The sequence below is a fragment of the Chenopodium album genome, chromosome 18 (assembly GCF_948465745.1).
Source record: "Chenopodium album chromosome 18, dcCheAlbu1.1, whole genome shotgun sequence".
Lineage (NCBI taxonomy): Eukaryota > Viridiplantae > Streptophyta > Magnoliopsida > Caryophyllales > Amaranthaceae > Chenopodium > Chenopodium album.
This window is the reverse complement of record NC_137851.1, coordinates 38,538,144-38,555,197: the sequence shown is the minus strand read 5'-3', so window position 1 is coordinate 38,555,197 and position 17,054 is coordinate 38,538,144. Positions and strand designations below refer to the sequence as shown.

Sequence of the window (17,054 nt, the reverse complement as noted above, 5' to 3'; positions counted from 1 at the left end):
AAAAGCGAACCTATAATGACACTTGGCACAATTTTATTAATTATTTTCCCGCCAATTTCATTATTTCCGTATTTAATTATTATTATATTTTATAATATTATTATATCCTTATTTTCTTATTATATTTTATTATATACTTATATTCTTATATATTATTATAATATAATATTTATGTATGATTCTATTGCATAATATTATTATTAAACTAATATAAGAAAATATATACATAGTAAATATATCAACCATATCGTTCACAAAATAGAAATAATGTGAAAAGGCAGTATAAAATCTTTTCAAACTTCCAATATTATTTTTATACTCCAAAATACATACTATCTAAATATAGTTTAAATTTACCATTAAATATTACTTTTATGCATGATTGACAAAGTAATAAAAGAACATGGAAAAGAGAAATTTACATGGGAAAGTTAAATTTGCACAAATATTGTTTCAAATTGGAGGAAATTTTGGTAAAAAAATGATATTAATGGTACTTGAAAAAAGCAAATGGGACTATCATTTTGGGACTTAAAATTAGTCATAAGTGACTATCAATAAGGGACGGAGGGAGTATGTACCTGCCACGACCTTATATATGAATCTAAAAGTTTAACTTATATAAAAGAACAATCTTGTGACGATATCTTTAGATTCATTAGTTTATATATGTATTAAAGTATATGATTATAAGAATGGTTAACACTTACTAATTTAACTTCCAATATAATTCTTCGTAAAAAAAAAAAAAACCAATCTCTTATAGATGGATATAGCCCTATAACAATTTTTCATAAAAAAAAAAAAGAAAATAAAATCCATTACAAAAAGGTCTTATATAATGACCATGATTAATAATAATAATTCAATTGTATCCGTGCATAGCACGGGTCTTACACTAGTTAGCCTATAAATACGGGACCTGTTCTATAAGTTTTGGAGACACATAATTTTCTCCTAACATACGTCATTTCTAAGCATACTTACTATGCACTAAGCACAATTATTGTAATTTCGCCATACTTTTCTTAAGCACTCTAAGGAGTTCGTACTACACTCAAGGCTCTTTGCTTAAACCAAGGTGTGAAAGGTAGAGCCGATTGAGGGTTTGGACCAAAATTTTACCTTTAATTTAAAGAAAAATTGCCTGGAATAATTTGACCTTTGCCGCATCCGCCCAAATAATTCTCATCTTTCGATTATTTTTTTAATAATTTGACCTTTAATGTAATGTTCTTCAAATGGTTTCTAGTGACCTGTAACAGGTTAAGTAGGCAATTTTTCTTATATTTAATTTACATGTGTCACCACGTGATTGGTCAAAATTTCACAAAAAAAAAGAAAAAGAAAAATTGATCAAAATAAAAAAAAGAAAGTAAAATCTAATGGAAAATTTGCAAATTGGAGCCATTTAAAGTTAGTATTTTGCAAATTGCAGCCATTTAAAAAAATTGCAAATTGCAACAAAAAAGTTCTTATAAATTATAAATTGCAGCCCGTTTTAAATTTTTCATCGGTTTACGTGTCGAAAAATATTCGGTTAAGGTTTTAGAGGCCACTTTAGCTCTTAAGAGTCCGAATCGAACTTAGAATTAGCAAAAAAAACTTAAATGCCTCATTTTTAAAGCAAAAAATAGTTGCTCACAAATCAATACATTTTTGTTACGCAAAACAAGACACTTACGTTATTTTTTTGCTAATTAAGAGCTCAATTCGGTCCCTTAAGAGCACCCACAATGGTGGGGTGGCTCACAACTTTCTCTTCCCTACTTTTCCCCCTCCACATCATATTCCACTATCTTGAGTCACTCCCTTTATTTTTCCTACAATAGTGAGTAACCCCACCATTCTCTCTCCTACTTTTATCAATACCCCACCATGTTTTCTCTCTCCTACTAATGGAGTTTATGTTTAATTATTCTTCTAATAAGCATATTAGTTGAACTAATGACATCTATAAGTTCTTGAATTTGTCATTAATTTAGTTTACGTAATAATTATTTGTACTAATTATCAAAGTATTCGTAATAATGACATGATTAATTTAAATATTATTTAAAAAAAAATTGAAGACTTAACTATTATTACTCTTAAAATAACAATATCACATTTAATTTATAGATGAAACTGAAAAGAGGTTTCACAACACGGGAAAACATTGCAATGAAAAAAAACATTACATAAGAAAATAATTATCCGACTACTTGATATCGTCATTCATTACCAAAACGACTCCATACGTGCTCAACCAAGTCTTTTTTCAATGACACATGAGTCTCCCTGTCTCGGACATTATTTCTGTTTGCCATGTAACCTGCTAAACTGAGGGATTACGTAGTCGTCCTTCTCTCACAGTGAATGGTTGGTTAATATCTTGGTTTGAAGATCCTGCTATATTTTGAGGTTGATCAGTGATAAATTAAGATGCATCGTAATGCAAATAGTTTTCTCGCTCATCTTCAACAATCATATTGTGCATGATAATGCATGCCATTATAATTTTCCATAGGATTTCTGTCGACCATGCAAGAGCTGGTTGCCGTATTATTGCGAATCGAGCTTGTAACACTTCGAAGGCACGTTCAACATCTTTGCGATAACTTTCTTGCTTCCTCGTAAATAATCTTTGCTTAGCGGTTTATGGAAGCTTGATGGCTGGGATAAATGCTGCCCATTTTGGATATATACCATCTGTAAGGTAGTATCCCATATTGTATCTATTTCCATTCACATTAAAACTCACCTCTGGGGCTCGACCTTCACAAATATCATCGAACATTGGCGACCGTTGGAGGACATTTATATCTGTGCCAAAAAAAGCATGCCATATCCACAAATCTTTGGAAGCAACAACTTCTAAAATTATGGTCGCAGTTTTACTTCTTCCTTGGTACATTACTTTCCATGCACGTGGACAATTTTTCCACTCCCAATGCATGCAGTCAATGCTCCCCAACATACCGGGGAATCCACGAACATTACTTTCACGAAGAAGTCGCTCTACATCTGCAGGTGTTGCCCTCCTCAGGTACTCTTGTCCAAATTTAGTGATAACCCCTTCAACAAAGTGTTGGAGACAATCTCTTGCTGTACTTGCCGCGATTTTGAGGTATTCATCAACTACATCGGCTGCTGTACCATAAGCCAACATCCTCATTGCTGCAGTGCATTTTTGGAAAGCCGAAGCACCAAGTCTTCTAGTGGCATCAGGCCTTTTTCGAAAGTACTCGTTACTTTCGCTTAGCTCTTCAACAATGCGCGTGAAAACGTGTTTACGCATGCGAAATCTTCAACGAAACATATCATCATTATAAAGTGGTTTGGGACTGAAGTAGTCGTTATATAACTGTGTATCAGCATCTTCACGATCTCTTGGTACGTACCACCTTTGCTTCTCAGGACCGGGAGTGAATGGGACCTGAAAAGTAGAGGTGACAAGGGGGACAATAGCTGAATTGATCGCTTCCTCAATTAATTCCTCTTCTTTACGCCTTTGAGTAATTGATTCGTGCCACTCAACATAATCGTTCACCATATAATCGAAAATACCAGAACTTGATGAATTTGAATCAGAATTCATTTTTGGGTATATACGGTAAGAGTAGTGTTTAGTGTGAGACTGTTTTTGTGAGAAAGGGTATTTTTGTTTGTGTGTTAAACTACAAAGTGAATAAGCCTTATATAGAAATTTGTAAATGATTCAAAAATAATTACAGATGATCTAATGTATGGGCACAAAACTGTAGAAGATGAGATTTCCATCCAATTACAAAACAATGCATGTATTGGCACACAACTCTAGATGATTATATTTCTGATGATATATCCAGATTACTATCCAATTACAAATTATTATATAGGCACGCAACTCTAGAAGATGAGATTTCTGATAAAGTTTGCAGATTTCCATCCAATTGCAAACCAATGTTTGTGCACACATCTCTAGAAGATGAGATTGAAGAGCTTCTTCATTGACAAGTCAATAACTTCAATTATATTTAAACAACATTAATTAAACAAGTTTTACATATGCTTAGAAAACAATTGTAAAATCATACCAAATGAACAACAACATAAATTAAGGCAAACGTTAAAGAAGCTTAAACTAACTTTAAATAATATCAACTAACAACATAAATAACTAGCCTAAAAGGTGGCTGAACTCCTCTTTCAATTTCCGAAACAGTTGTTGGTCGTCTTCAAAGAGGTTTGGTTTTGCAAGTAGAACACTAAATAACTTGAACCTCTTTTCCTCCTCTTTCCTATGTCTCTTGATGACATCTCGTTCCTTTTGATAATCCAACATTTGTTGCGCTACATCAGCTCGCTTCTCATCAACACTTTTGTATTGCTCCTTCATCACATTCATCTCTGATAGGGCTTGAGTAAACGAATCTAAAATATTAATTCCAGAACTAGCTACAGATTTACCTTTTCTTTTTGCCTTTTTCACCCCATCTGGACGTCCACGCTGACCTACTTCTGTTGGAGTATCTGGTTCTGATCTTTTGGAGCAATCACTTTCACTGGTATTCGGCACTTGCTTGTTTGTTGGCCTCCATTTATCAGATTTTCTCAACACTTCCCATATGCTGACTAAAGTGAACCGGGCTCCGTTACATGATGCACTATACATTTCTTGAGCTTCAGTCATGACATTGTAAGTGTTGGTACCACTTGCATTTCTACGTTGTGCCGCAGCATAGCACCCAACCCATAGGTTCACATCTTTGTTTATTGTACCCCAACGACCTTTCATAGCTCTTAAGTTTCTGCAGCGGATAGTGGAAGAATTGTCTTCCCTGGCTTGCTCATACAACTCATATATGGATTTCCACATCATAGCCAAACTCTGATCAGTTGCTGTCTCCGGATCTTCAATCGCACATTCTATCCAAGCTGAGACAAGTGCGTCGTCTTCTTGTGCACCCCACTTTGCATTTGACGAGGTGGAGTTGCTATCTTGCGGATCTTCACCATCAACGTCATCATCGTCATTTTCATCATCATTGGTATTTCTTTCAGGAGGAGTTTTGTTACTACTTCCATCTCCCCCGGGAGTTGTTGGACTATTCTCCACTTGGTTTTCAACGTGTTGAGACATTGGGAACATTAAACCAGAAGAAAATTCTTGGAGAATTTGATTCATGAATTGTTGTTGGAATTGGTTAGGAAACTGTTGTTGAAACTGGTTAGGAAACTATTGATTAAGATTTATTATTGGTCGATTAGGAATGTTATAATATAACATTCTTTGAACATTTGGATTAGTAAGACCATTTGGATCAAAGTGGAGATTAGCTTGAAAATTTGGAGAATTGGAATTAATTTGGTAATTTGGGTTATTTGGGTTTGGGTTATGTGGGGAGTAGAAATTATTTCCTTGATTATTAGGAATATTAGGATCCATAATTAGGACTATTATTATTTTTTTGGGTTTAGATAATATATAACTAGCTTTTGTGGGTTAGTAGAGGGATGGTAAAAAATTTAAGTGTGAATAACATAGCCAATATTTGTCTCATTTTATAGGCAAAAATATAAAAAAGCTGTTGGTAATTTTTTTTTTTAAAATTCATAGCAGATTTTTTTTTTATTACTGTTGAAAGTTTTTTAAGAGATAAAAATCATTTGAAAATATAAGCTCCAATAGCAATAAAATCCATGGCTTCAATTAAATCAACACAACGGTAAGTGGACACATGGCGAAAATCCAGCGGACCGCGTCCTCCGTGACGGGCGTCAGAACTTTCTGATTTTTTTTTTAAAAAAAAAATCAAAACGGCAACGTTAAAACAACAAAATGGCAAAAAAAATATATGAAACGCAGCGTTAAAGTTCACGTGGGCCGAGGCAATCGGTGACTTGCCAGAGAGGGCATCCCCATCAAATGGGTTACCCATGAGTCACCTCCTACAATGGTGAGGTAGCTCAAATGGAGGAGAGAGAGAGAGTTGTGGGGAGGGTGCTCCCCACCGTTGTGGCTGCTCTAAGACTTAAATGGCCCCTAAAACCTCAACTGAGTATCTTTCGACACGTAAACCAGTGAAAAAGTTGAAACGGGCTGCAATTTAAAATTTATAAGAACTTTTGGGCTGCAATTTGCAATTTGTTTTTTTTAAATGGCTGCAATTTGCAAAATACAAACTTTAAATGGCTGCAATTGACAAATTTTTCAAATCTAATTAAATAAAAACCATCACCGTCAAAGCCACACTACTTCAGCCACCACCATCTATCCCCAACCCTACTCGAACTCGGACCCCTAAACCACCACCCAACCAAGACTCGAAACCATTGCCACCCAGACCCCTGACCACCACCCCCTTAACTGAATCCCACCCCACCCTCTGAAGGATTTATGTCTTCGTCGTGTGCAATTACTAGATATATAAATGGATCAAATTATGGAGATAATTAAGTTTGGACATTTGGGTCGTCATTTTATCATAGCTAGAGGTACTAACGATCTTTGGGCTAGTAAAATAGCCCAAAGCTCAATTGGACGGATCCTATAAGGTCACACAAAGGGTCTAGATCGGGCACGAGAGGACAAGGCCCATGATGGGCCTCATCCTCTAGTATGGCCGGCCACATGGAGTGGATTGAAGGGTTTTGGGCTTCCTAACCCTAATCTAATTTTAATGGGATTATGAATAGACTAGGTGCCTAGGGTTTGCTAGAAGTATGCAATTATCTGATCAATGTGATCAAACCCTAATTAGCAAACACGAGACCAACCCCTCTTTATCTCACGGCTCTCTCCTCCTCCCTTGGCGCCAGTGTGGTGGTTCATGGTGGTGGTAGATCGTGGTGGTCGGTTAGTCAAATAAAGGTGGTGATCGCGGTTTTCCTCAATCACTCGACCAATCTAGTATTGGTGGACGGCTCGTTCAAAGCTCGTGGACTAAGTAGAGGAGCAACGCTTGGGGCTCTATTCTCTCCCTGATTTGTCAATCAAATTGCTATGTGGAATTCACGCTTCAAAGGTATGATTATGTGTCTTGTGTGTTATGCATGTGATCTTGGGATTAGGTACTTTTATGAATATGATTCATGTTTTTCCGCTACGTAGTACCTATAATTTCCTACAGTGGTATCAGTTAGCCTCTTTCATGAACGCGCTTGATCATATTAATACGATTAATTTGAAGTCCATGTTAATTTTATAATCAATTAAGAAGGAGAAATTAATTTAATTATGGTTCAATTATTATATTTAATGTGATTAAACTTTTGGAATTGAATTAAATGTGATTTAATTATGCTCAAAATAGCCATGAAGAGGACCGAATTAAGCCCTTGTTTTTTTTTCGAAATTTTTGAACCCTAGAACCCCAGTGTCGAATTTTCGAAATACCCTAACCCTAATTCGAATTATTTCGAAAATTCATAGCCCTAAAATATGATTTTGTGCTTGATTTTTGATTTAATTCGATTTGTTTTATGATTCATGATTTTAATCGGATTGATTTATGCATAAAAAATGTTTTGTGTATGATCATTGATTTAATTTTAAGAGTTAGAATTAAATTGGGATTAATTTTATAATGAACCCTAATTTTAATATTGAACGATGATTTAATTTTAATTTTTGGATTGATTTGATTTAATTTTATAAAAGTTATTTTAATTAAATTAAAAACCAAAAAATAAAAAAATTGTTTTAAGGCCGGCAGCCGCGGCTGGGTGGCGCAGCCACGGCGGCTGCCGACCTGGTGGCGGTTTAAGAGAGAGGGGAAGGGAGGGCGGAGGTCCGTGGTGGCTGTGGGCAGCAGCGTGCAAGCGTTGCATGGCTGCTGCCACGGCTGCCAGTGCTGCTGCCACGCTGCTGCCCTTGCGACAGTGGTTGCTGTTGGCAGCCAGCCACCGTGGCTAGCCAACCACGGTGGTCGGCGTTGGTGGTGTACGGTTTTTCAAAAAAAAAAAATTCTATTTTTTGAAAAATATTTCAAGATAAATACAAAATTATTTTGGGATAAAATCGGTTTTATTTTGGATAAAATCTTTTGTTTTAGGATAAAATGAAATATTCAAAAGTTGTTTTATTTGATATTATCCATATTGAAAGTTGTTAAATTAGTAATTATCCATGATTAAAGTGGTTAATTTTGGATAAGATTGATTAGGATATTTTGAGCATATTCCAAAAGGATAATAATTGATTTAAATAATGTGATTATCCCATAATTAGATTAGGATAATTGATTTTAAAATTATTTAATTGACTAATAATTAGGATAGAATCTCCTAAAGTTGTTAGGATAATCATGGAAGATTAAATATGATTTATCTTTCTAGATTAAAATAAGATTTGATTCTATCTCATGCCTAAATTAAAATATATGATATTTTATGATTGGTCATGAATAATATACGATATTATCTAATTATGATTAAAATATAAGATATTTTAGGAAATGCGTTGCCTTAATTATGAACCATTCGATGTTGTAGTTTAGACAAGCATGTTGAGTGATTTATTATATGGCATTTTATATAATATATGATATTATGTTGCTATATATAGACTAGTATGGCCCATAGATTCTAAAATACGATCTGCGCATCGTGATGTATTTTTGTAATCCAAATACGGTCTGCGTACCGTTAAGTATTTTTTGTAACTTTTATTTAAAGTATATAGATTAGTTATTTAAATACTGTTAGTCCAAAGAAGCCCATGAAGTGAAGGCCCAAAGGAGCAAGGTGGATGGAGATCCATGATGATTCAAGTGAGAGGTTTTCATTTCTAGTTTTCTTAGGACTAAGGGGCCATACTATGTCATGTTTTATTGCATTAGTAGATTATGCATGTCAGGTTTTATTTATGTTGATTGATGATGCACAAGAGTTCACTAAATAATCACAACATAAATGAATCTAGGTCCCAGTATTATTGAGATTGCTTTTCCAATTAGATACCCAACAATCCTTCGATCGTGAGTGATGGGTCGGTCTCAGGAGAGTGTCACTTGTTATCTTGGGTAATTTGGGGTAGATCACGCTCTACATATTTAATTGGTTATGCTCAACAAGGTTACCTAAAGCGTGTAGAACCTTGAAGAAAAGGGTAATAATTAAGCATGTGATGGTTAATTATTCAACCAAGAGTTACAAGAGTTGTAATCAGTAAAGAGTTTACTCACCTTGAAAATGTAATGCTTGATGGTAGGGCCTCAGTACGGTCAACTATTACACAAATAAAGGATCTTGGAATTACTTAAAATTCAATTGGGATCAATTAATGTTGAATAAAGTGCTTTAAAGTTACCAATTTAATCGTTTATGGTACTTTAATGTTAAATTAAACATAATTATTAAACTTTGCCTTATTTTGACATAGCTGGGTAGCCTTAATCACAATGACAACAATATTTACAATCTTCGACCATTCCTTGAGAAGGATCAGTTGATAGGAGAAAACTTTTCCACTTGGGAAAGAATGCTAAGACTCGTTCTGAAATCTGAAGGTAGAGAGGATGTCATTGACACCCCATTGCCAGGACCTCTGCCAGAAAATGCAACTACGGCAGAAGTCAAGAGGCACAAGGAAGCTCATGATAGAGCTGTACCTATCACTTGCTTGATGATTGCTACCATGGAACCTAGTCTTCAAAAGCGTTTTGAGGATCAGGATGCGTACACAATCATGCAAGAACTCAAAGCTTTGTTTAAGAAACAAGTTAGAGTCAAAAGGTATGAGCTCCATCGTGAGATTCTGGATTGTAGGATGGAGAAGGGTGCCACAGTTCATGATCATGTTTTCAAAATGATCGGCCTTATTCAAAGTATGGTGAAACTGAGGCACCCATACAGTGATGAGATGGCAACAGACATCATTCTCCACTCACTTCCAGAAAGTTTTAACCATTTTATCATGAATTTTAACATGACTGTGACTGCAAAGACTATGAATCAATTGCACGCAATGCTGGTTAGTGCTGAAAAGCAAATCCCTAAGGAACCTAAGAAGGAAGTTCTTATAATTCAGAAGGGAAAGGGGTTCAAGAAAAAGGGGCAAGAGGCTAGTGCCAAGAGCAAGGGTAAGCAAGTTTCCAAGGCTCCTGAGAATCCTAAGGCGAATCCAAAACCCAAAGCTGCAAAGTGAAAGTGAATGCTTTTACTGCAAGAAGAAGGGGCATTGGAAACGCAATTGCCAGAAATACCTTGACTTCCTCAAAAAGAATGGAGCATTAACCTCAGGTATTATGTTATAAACATTTTAACTTTCACTTAGGTATGTGATACCAAGTTGCAGTGCATAACATTATAAATGTTGCGCAGGAACTGCAAACAAGTGAGGCTAGCATGGAAATGGAGCTTGAAGGTGCACTAGAAGTGTTCGAGTGGCCAGAGATAGCTTCACAGTTTTATTTTCTGATCAGTTTATCATGATTTTAGAACATTTTCCAGTTTTGATGAGATAATTTTCAGTGTTAGTTTGAATACTGATTTGTTTTTACTTGGCTTGGACAAGTGTTGATCCATGACCAAGGTAATAAATTGTTTTCATTTTGCTAGATATGAGTTATTTTGTTTTATGACATTGATATAAGTAGATCACAAAAGCAATTTTAGATGATTAAAGTAAACTTACTTATAACAAAGCAAGATTAGGTCACATAAACCATTTTGCACATCCAAAGTTATATTGGGTGGACTCTTATTCTAAATTGATTATGAATCACTTGAGAATTAGAAGTCATGCTTGATAAGGTAAGATGACCAAGTTGCCTTTTAGTTGAAAGGGTAAAGGAGCTAAAATGACCTTTTGGAACACAAACATATGATGTGTGTGGACCATAAGTTCAAGAATTAGCAAAGAGATTTAACTATTTTATTGCTTTTACTAACGATTTAAGTAAATATATCGATAATTACTTAATGAAGTAAAGCATGGAATCATTGAAATGTTCAAAATTCCAGAATGAAATGTAAAATCAGTTTGAGATAAATAATTTAATACCACAATATGACTGTTGTGATAAATATTTAACTCAAAAAGTAAATGATCATCTAAAAGGGAATTGTTCAATTAGTTCACAATCCAGAAACATTACATTTAAAGTGTATGTTCAAAGAAGGAATCAAACTTTGCTTGCCATGGTTCAATCCTAGATTAGCTTTAATGATTTACAAATATCGTTTGAGGATATGCATTACAACAACAATTGCAAATATACTAAACAGGAAACTTAACCAAAGTAGTAGAAAAGATGTCATAAGAGATATGATTTGGAAATGTTCCAAAAGTTATCTTTTCTAAAACAGAATTAAGGGTTATGAAATCAATGTAAAATGTTTACAAAGATGACATAATACACCCTAAATCAGACAATAGTTCTTCATGGGTTTTCTCATGGAAACTAAGAGGTATTATTCCTACAATCACGTAGAAACAAAGTGTTTGTTGCTCGCGATAATGTCTTTATAGAAAGAAATCTCTTTCTACAAAGTCAAGTGGGAATAAAGTTAGGTCTCGATGAGATTCGAGACGAGCAACAAATGGATGTGGATAACACCACATCAGAGACGAAGGCATATGAAATTAGCTAATTTGATAAACCATATGTTGAAGCAAGCTAATTCCACTAGCGAGGCTTCTATCGTCCCACTTGAATGAAAGGCTTCAAAGAGTTGAAGAGTATAATTCTATTGTTGCTCTTACCTATTGTAGGTTACTTGGGATCAAAACAAACAGTTTGTTGAAATCTTGAGAAAAGGTGGATTCTAAAATTTTCCCATTGGAATGGTTAGAACCCATGCCCTACAAGCAAACTTTGGATAAGTGCCAACTCAGGAAATGGCTTAAGGCCATTAAATCCAGAATGGACTCCATGTCTGTCAAGATGTGTTAGTCCATGATAGTCTTACAAATAGGGTCAAACCTATTAGATGCGTAAGCCTATTCGGATTATTCTAGTTATGGATATCAAAATCACCTTCTTGAAATGTTCTTGATGGAGGATATGTATATGATACAACCTAAGAATTTTGAAATCCAGAAATCCTAAAAAGTTTTTGCAAACTTTAGAAATTCATTTAATGGATTGAAGTAAGCATAAGGGAGTTGATGACGTGGGGAAAACTATGTCGTTGAACTAATCCTCCCTACGGTCAAACAAATTTATAATCACTAAACTACCTAAATACAAGTATATAGGTAAGTCAAGGGTCGAACCACTAGGAACGGTTATGTTAAAGTATTTCTAATTAACGCCTAAGCTAGGTCGAAGTTTAAGGTGAAAGGTAGCGCTATTCTACTTCCTAAATCAAGAATCAAACAAATGAAACACTAGGGAATGAGGATCAACATGCATTCATGATAACCAAGCTAATTAGGGAGTCAAGCAATCCAAGCAATGCAAAGACAAATAGTAGGAGCAATTAGGGGCATTCAACTAATCATCCTCACACTCTCTAACATAGATTTCTCTAGTGCTAAACAATATGAAGAAACATCATCAAATACTCAACTAATTATGATCAAATCGATATCAAGTGGTCATGTCAATCAATTCAATCATGCAATCAATGCTAGCAATCATGGTTAGCTACTCCAATCAAACTTATGCAACATGCAAACCTCTATGAATCAATTTAATCACAACACAAGAACTACTCAAATTCCCAAATCAATCTCAATCCATCAATAATCACACATGTTTACCCAAACCATAGCAAGTAAACTACTCAAGAAACATCATCATCAAATCTACTATCAACTATAGAAAACAAGAATTAACAAAATATCAAGAACAATTACTCTAATCAAACATCAAATATCAAAATCAAACCAAACAAACATCTAATTAAACAAAACAATTGAATGAGATAGAGTTTAGAAATGCTCATTGATAATTATGAAGATCTCCAACACAATTGTCACCCTTGCATCTTCAATCTCTCAATCACCATTGAAATTCCTCACTTTCTCTCTCTAAAACTACTCCTAATCTAGAGAGAGAAGCTCTCAACCTAAGAGAGAGAAAACTATTCTAAAACTAAAGAATTACATGAATGAAGAATAAAGGAAACCAAAAACTATATAAACAAAAGGAGAAAAGAAGCTTTAAAATCGTAAAAGACCCGGAAACCCGCGCCCGCGGAGAACTCGGCCGCGCCCGCGGAGGAAGACGGAAACCCCGATAGCCGCGCCCGCGGCCCAAGCCCGCGCCCGCGGGGCCAAGGCCCGCGCCCTCGGGACAACCGCGGGTGCTTACTGCCCAAAAACGGCAGTTTTGGAGCTGCAGCAACCCCGCGCCCGCGGGTACTGTAGCCCGCGCCCGCGGCAGAATTTCAGGGCTAACTTCGGAAGGCTGTAACTCTCAATCTATGAATCGTATGAGGGTGTGCGACCTATCATTGGAAAGCTCTTTAAGTCTAGTTTCCAACCCAACTTGAATCACATCAATCCGAGTTGTAGAACTTGAGATATGGCTGAAACAATGAACAAAGGTCCTATTTGAAACTTTGCAATCCTTCGTTTTCCTTTGTTTCAAACTCAAATTCAATTCCGAAAAGTGCATATTGATGCTAGTGGGTGCTATTTTCAATTTCCATGCATATAGACCGCGACGTACCTACAAAACAACACAAAGAAACATAGAAGCAAGAGAAATAGCCGAGAAATGAATAAAATGATAAGAAAACCATTAAAAGCATGTATTTCTCTAAACTAACACAAAAACACGCGAATCGAGCATTATTCTCTAAAAACACGACATAAACGTTTACAAAGGAGCATAGAAATATAAAGAAAACATAGCCTAAAGGTGCCATAAATGGCACGGATCAAATTCCCCCAAGCTAAACTTTTGCTCGTCCTCGAGCAAAACAAAATCCAACCCAAGGGAAAAATGATGACATTATTCAAGCAAAGAAAGAAACGAGAAAACTAGAGAAGATGGGAATATACACTAACTCACTTTCGTAGGAATCACGGTCAATTTTAGCAACTAAAGACAAGCCATTTAAACCCCTAGATCGCCCTAGAGGACGAGTGATGCTCTCGTAAGGGTATCCTAAGAGTTTACCCATAACTCTCATAATAATACAAACAAGGCAAAGCATGAAAAAGAAAACAAAATACAAGAAAAGCAAACAAATGTTCATGAAAGGACTTTTGCAAATGTAAAAGCACAAGTGGATGCAAATCTTTCTAAACAAGTAAGGGAGTGCACGCTATAAGATACCTAAGGTTGATTGAAACATAAATATGCTAAGCATAGGAACTAGTTATCACACTCCACTTTCATCCCAAACGGTCTTACCGCGTTCCCCCTACTAATCTCATATCTCCCCTTAGTGAGCATCTCATAGATTCCGCGAAGGAACCGGAAAAAGATCAAATTTTTGGGCTACTCGACATCTTGACTTCGCATCCCCTTTCCTTAGGCAATGACCCATGATTCCCTCCCCCGAATAATGACTCAACTTTCTAGGTCAAAAGGTCTTTCCCCAAGGTTGTAACGTAAGGCATAAAGGGTGAAGGTAGGCTAAAATTTTTAAAATTTGGCGGTTTTCCTAAAAAGTGAAGCAAAAGGGTGATCAATCCTTAACAACACGATCAAGAAATCACCAAACAAAAGCAACACCCCCAAGCTTATTTGAAGCTATACCCACAAGAAATATATACAAAAAGCATAAACGCTTCTCCCCCAAGCTTAAATGAAGCATTGTCCTCAATGCTTAGGAGGAGAAAAGAATACATCAAAATATTTTTGAATTTTCACTTTTTCAATCAATTTTTTTTCTTTTTTTTTTACTTAAACTTTCAATGTCCTCACCTTTTGCTAAATTCGGACGGCTTTTTCTATAATGCAATTTATTAGTCCATGCCTTTTATGATTAAGGACGGCTTTTACTCATATAAACTTGCCATTATTCACAAAGAAAACTTAACACAATCTTGCACTTATAAAAACCAAACATCCAACTTCACCCAACAAACTCCATCAAATATGGTCAATTTGCTTCACAAAAACAAGAAAAGAAAGAAAATGAAACAAAAGGCCAAAGATCTAAAGATGTGGCTTGAAAAGAAGGAAATAGGCTCAAATGGTTGCAAGAAGGCAAATGGAAACCTAAAAACAAATATGAAACAAACTAACCTAAAAATGAAAAATACCACCCCGAAAAAGGTGCCTTTGTCCTCCCTAGATAGCTCGGTCTCGGGTTTAAGAATCATACATCAAGCTTTATAGATTAGGCTTGCAAAGTCAAGGATCCATGCCGCTCATGCAAGAATATGATGAAAGCTTGAACAAATATAAATCTCACATGGTTGTAGCAAAAACTCACTAAGGTTGTCAAATCGAATAAAGGGAGCAACTACCAAACATGCCACAAACAAGTAGAATCCGGCTTCATGATCCCCCTAGTTCTAGACAACTACCTTAGCATGCTTTATCCTAGAATCAACCAAACGTAATCTCAAACCGTGCACACCACTACCATTTAGGAAGAAAAGCATTCAATTATGCAAGTCCAAATGTTATTATGTCCAAAGCAAGAACAAAAAAAAAAAAAAAAAAACACATTGCAAATTTGCCTTGATGGAAACAAAAATCTTTTTGGAGTTTTTCAAAATATAAGAACATGGAAAAGCATATACAAAGGTGCATAGCATATATGAATCAACATCCCACCAAACATGATAGAATACCCTCCCCCAAGCTTGAATGAGACATTACACTCAAACATAAATTATATAATCCATGGGAGGGGAACACAAGGAGATCAATCCAACAAACCATCATATGTCCAACAAGTCATCATCCACTAGAGAAAGAGCAAGGAAGGATATTACCGGATATTAGGTGGGTGTAAATACCCGCAAATGACCCAATTTTACCCTTTCAAGGCTAACAACCTCTAGTGTTGAATTTGCCTTCCTTATGCTAGCAAAAATAGGAGTCAACCTTCCTTGATTCTTGATCCATATTGAAGCACCAAAGTATATCAAGTCATGTACCTAGCAAAAGGCACACAAACATTTCCATGAGATAAAATCTAATCTAAAAAGAAAATAAAATGAAAGCAATAAAACACGGGTTACTTCCCGAGAAAGGCTTGCTTAAGGTCCAAGCTTGACCGCTCTAAAAAATAATAATTCAACGCACGCAAGAGCTTGTCAAATGCACTACTACACATTTCGTATGATAAAAGGTAGGCAAATGACGGGATAAGGACGTGCAACAAGATCGTTGCACGCAAGTGAGAAGGGAGATGCCAAAAGAAAGAAGAAGAGGGATCAAAAGGAAAAACAAGAAAATAAGAAGAAGAAGGGGGAATAAAAGAATGGAAAGAAAAAGAAAAAGGCAAATCCTCCTCACTAGAATATTTTTGGGTGACAATATAACCCCTTTCCTCAATCGGGGACAAATGAGCCACATAAAAACCATCATAGACAAGAGGGTCCCCAATAGGCTCATTAACAAAGGAAGGGAGGGACATAGGAGTGTAGGGGATATGGTTGAAATTCCTTGAAAAAGGGACATGTGAGGAGGGAATAGGAGCTATGGTCTCGCAAATGAACTCTTCTTCACCACCATGCCTCAAATCACCAATTAGAGCATGAAAATCAATCATAGAATCCTCAAAAGAAGAACACTCATGATCAACATCTCCCTCAAACATCCAACTTCCAAGAGGAACTACATAATCCCCTCCATCACAACCATGAACAACAACTCCCTCAACTTCCTTAAAGCCTAAAGTCTCAAAGCCATGCATGAATGGATGTAAATTCATTTCAAACTCATCTCTCTCACATGAAGCATTCTTAATAAACTCACTCAAAAGGCTATGGGTTTTCATTTGACACTCAAAAAACATATTAGACATAACCTCAAGTGAATCCAAATACTCATGGATAGAAGAGTCACAATCATGCACTAGAGACTCGTCAAGATGGGAAAGAGGGATAGGATTTTCAAAATCAACACTCTCTTCATTCTCAACTCCTTCACCATCACTCAAATGCTCACAAATGGGATCCTCACACTCTCTTGGTTGCTCAAAATCATCATCATCATCCTCAACACACA

The 17,054-nt window shown here is 35.8% G+C and overlaps 1 protein-coding gene across 1 annotated transcript; it reads right to left on the bottom strand.

Annotated features, from left to right (window-relative positions):
* Positions 1-2,638: 2,638 nt before the first annotated feature.
* LOC145592120 (uncharacterized) lies at positions 2,639-3,280 on the bottom strand. The gene has a single exon (XM_081648585.1). The coding sequence runs from the start codon at positions 3,278-3,280 to the stop codon at positions 2,639-2,641; it is 642 nt and encodes a 213-aa protein (XP_081504711.1).
* Between the last annotated feature and the right edge of the window lie 13,774 nt (positions 3,281-17,054).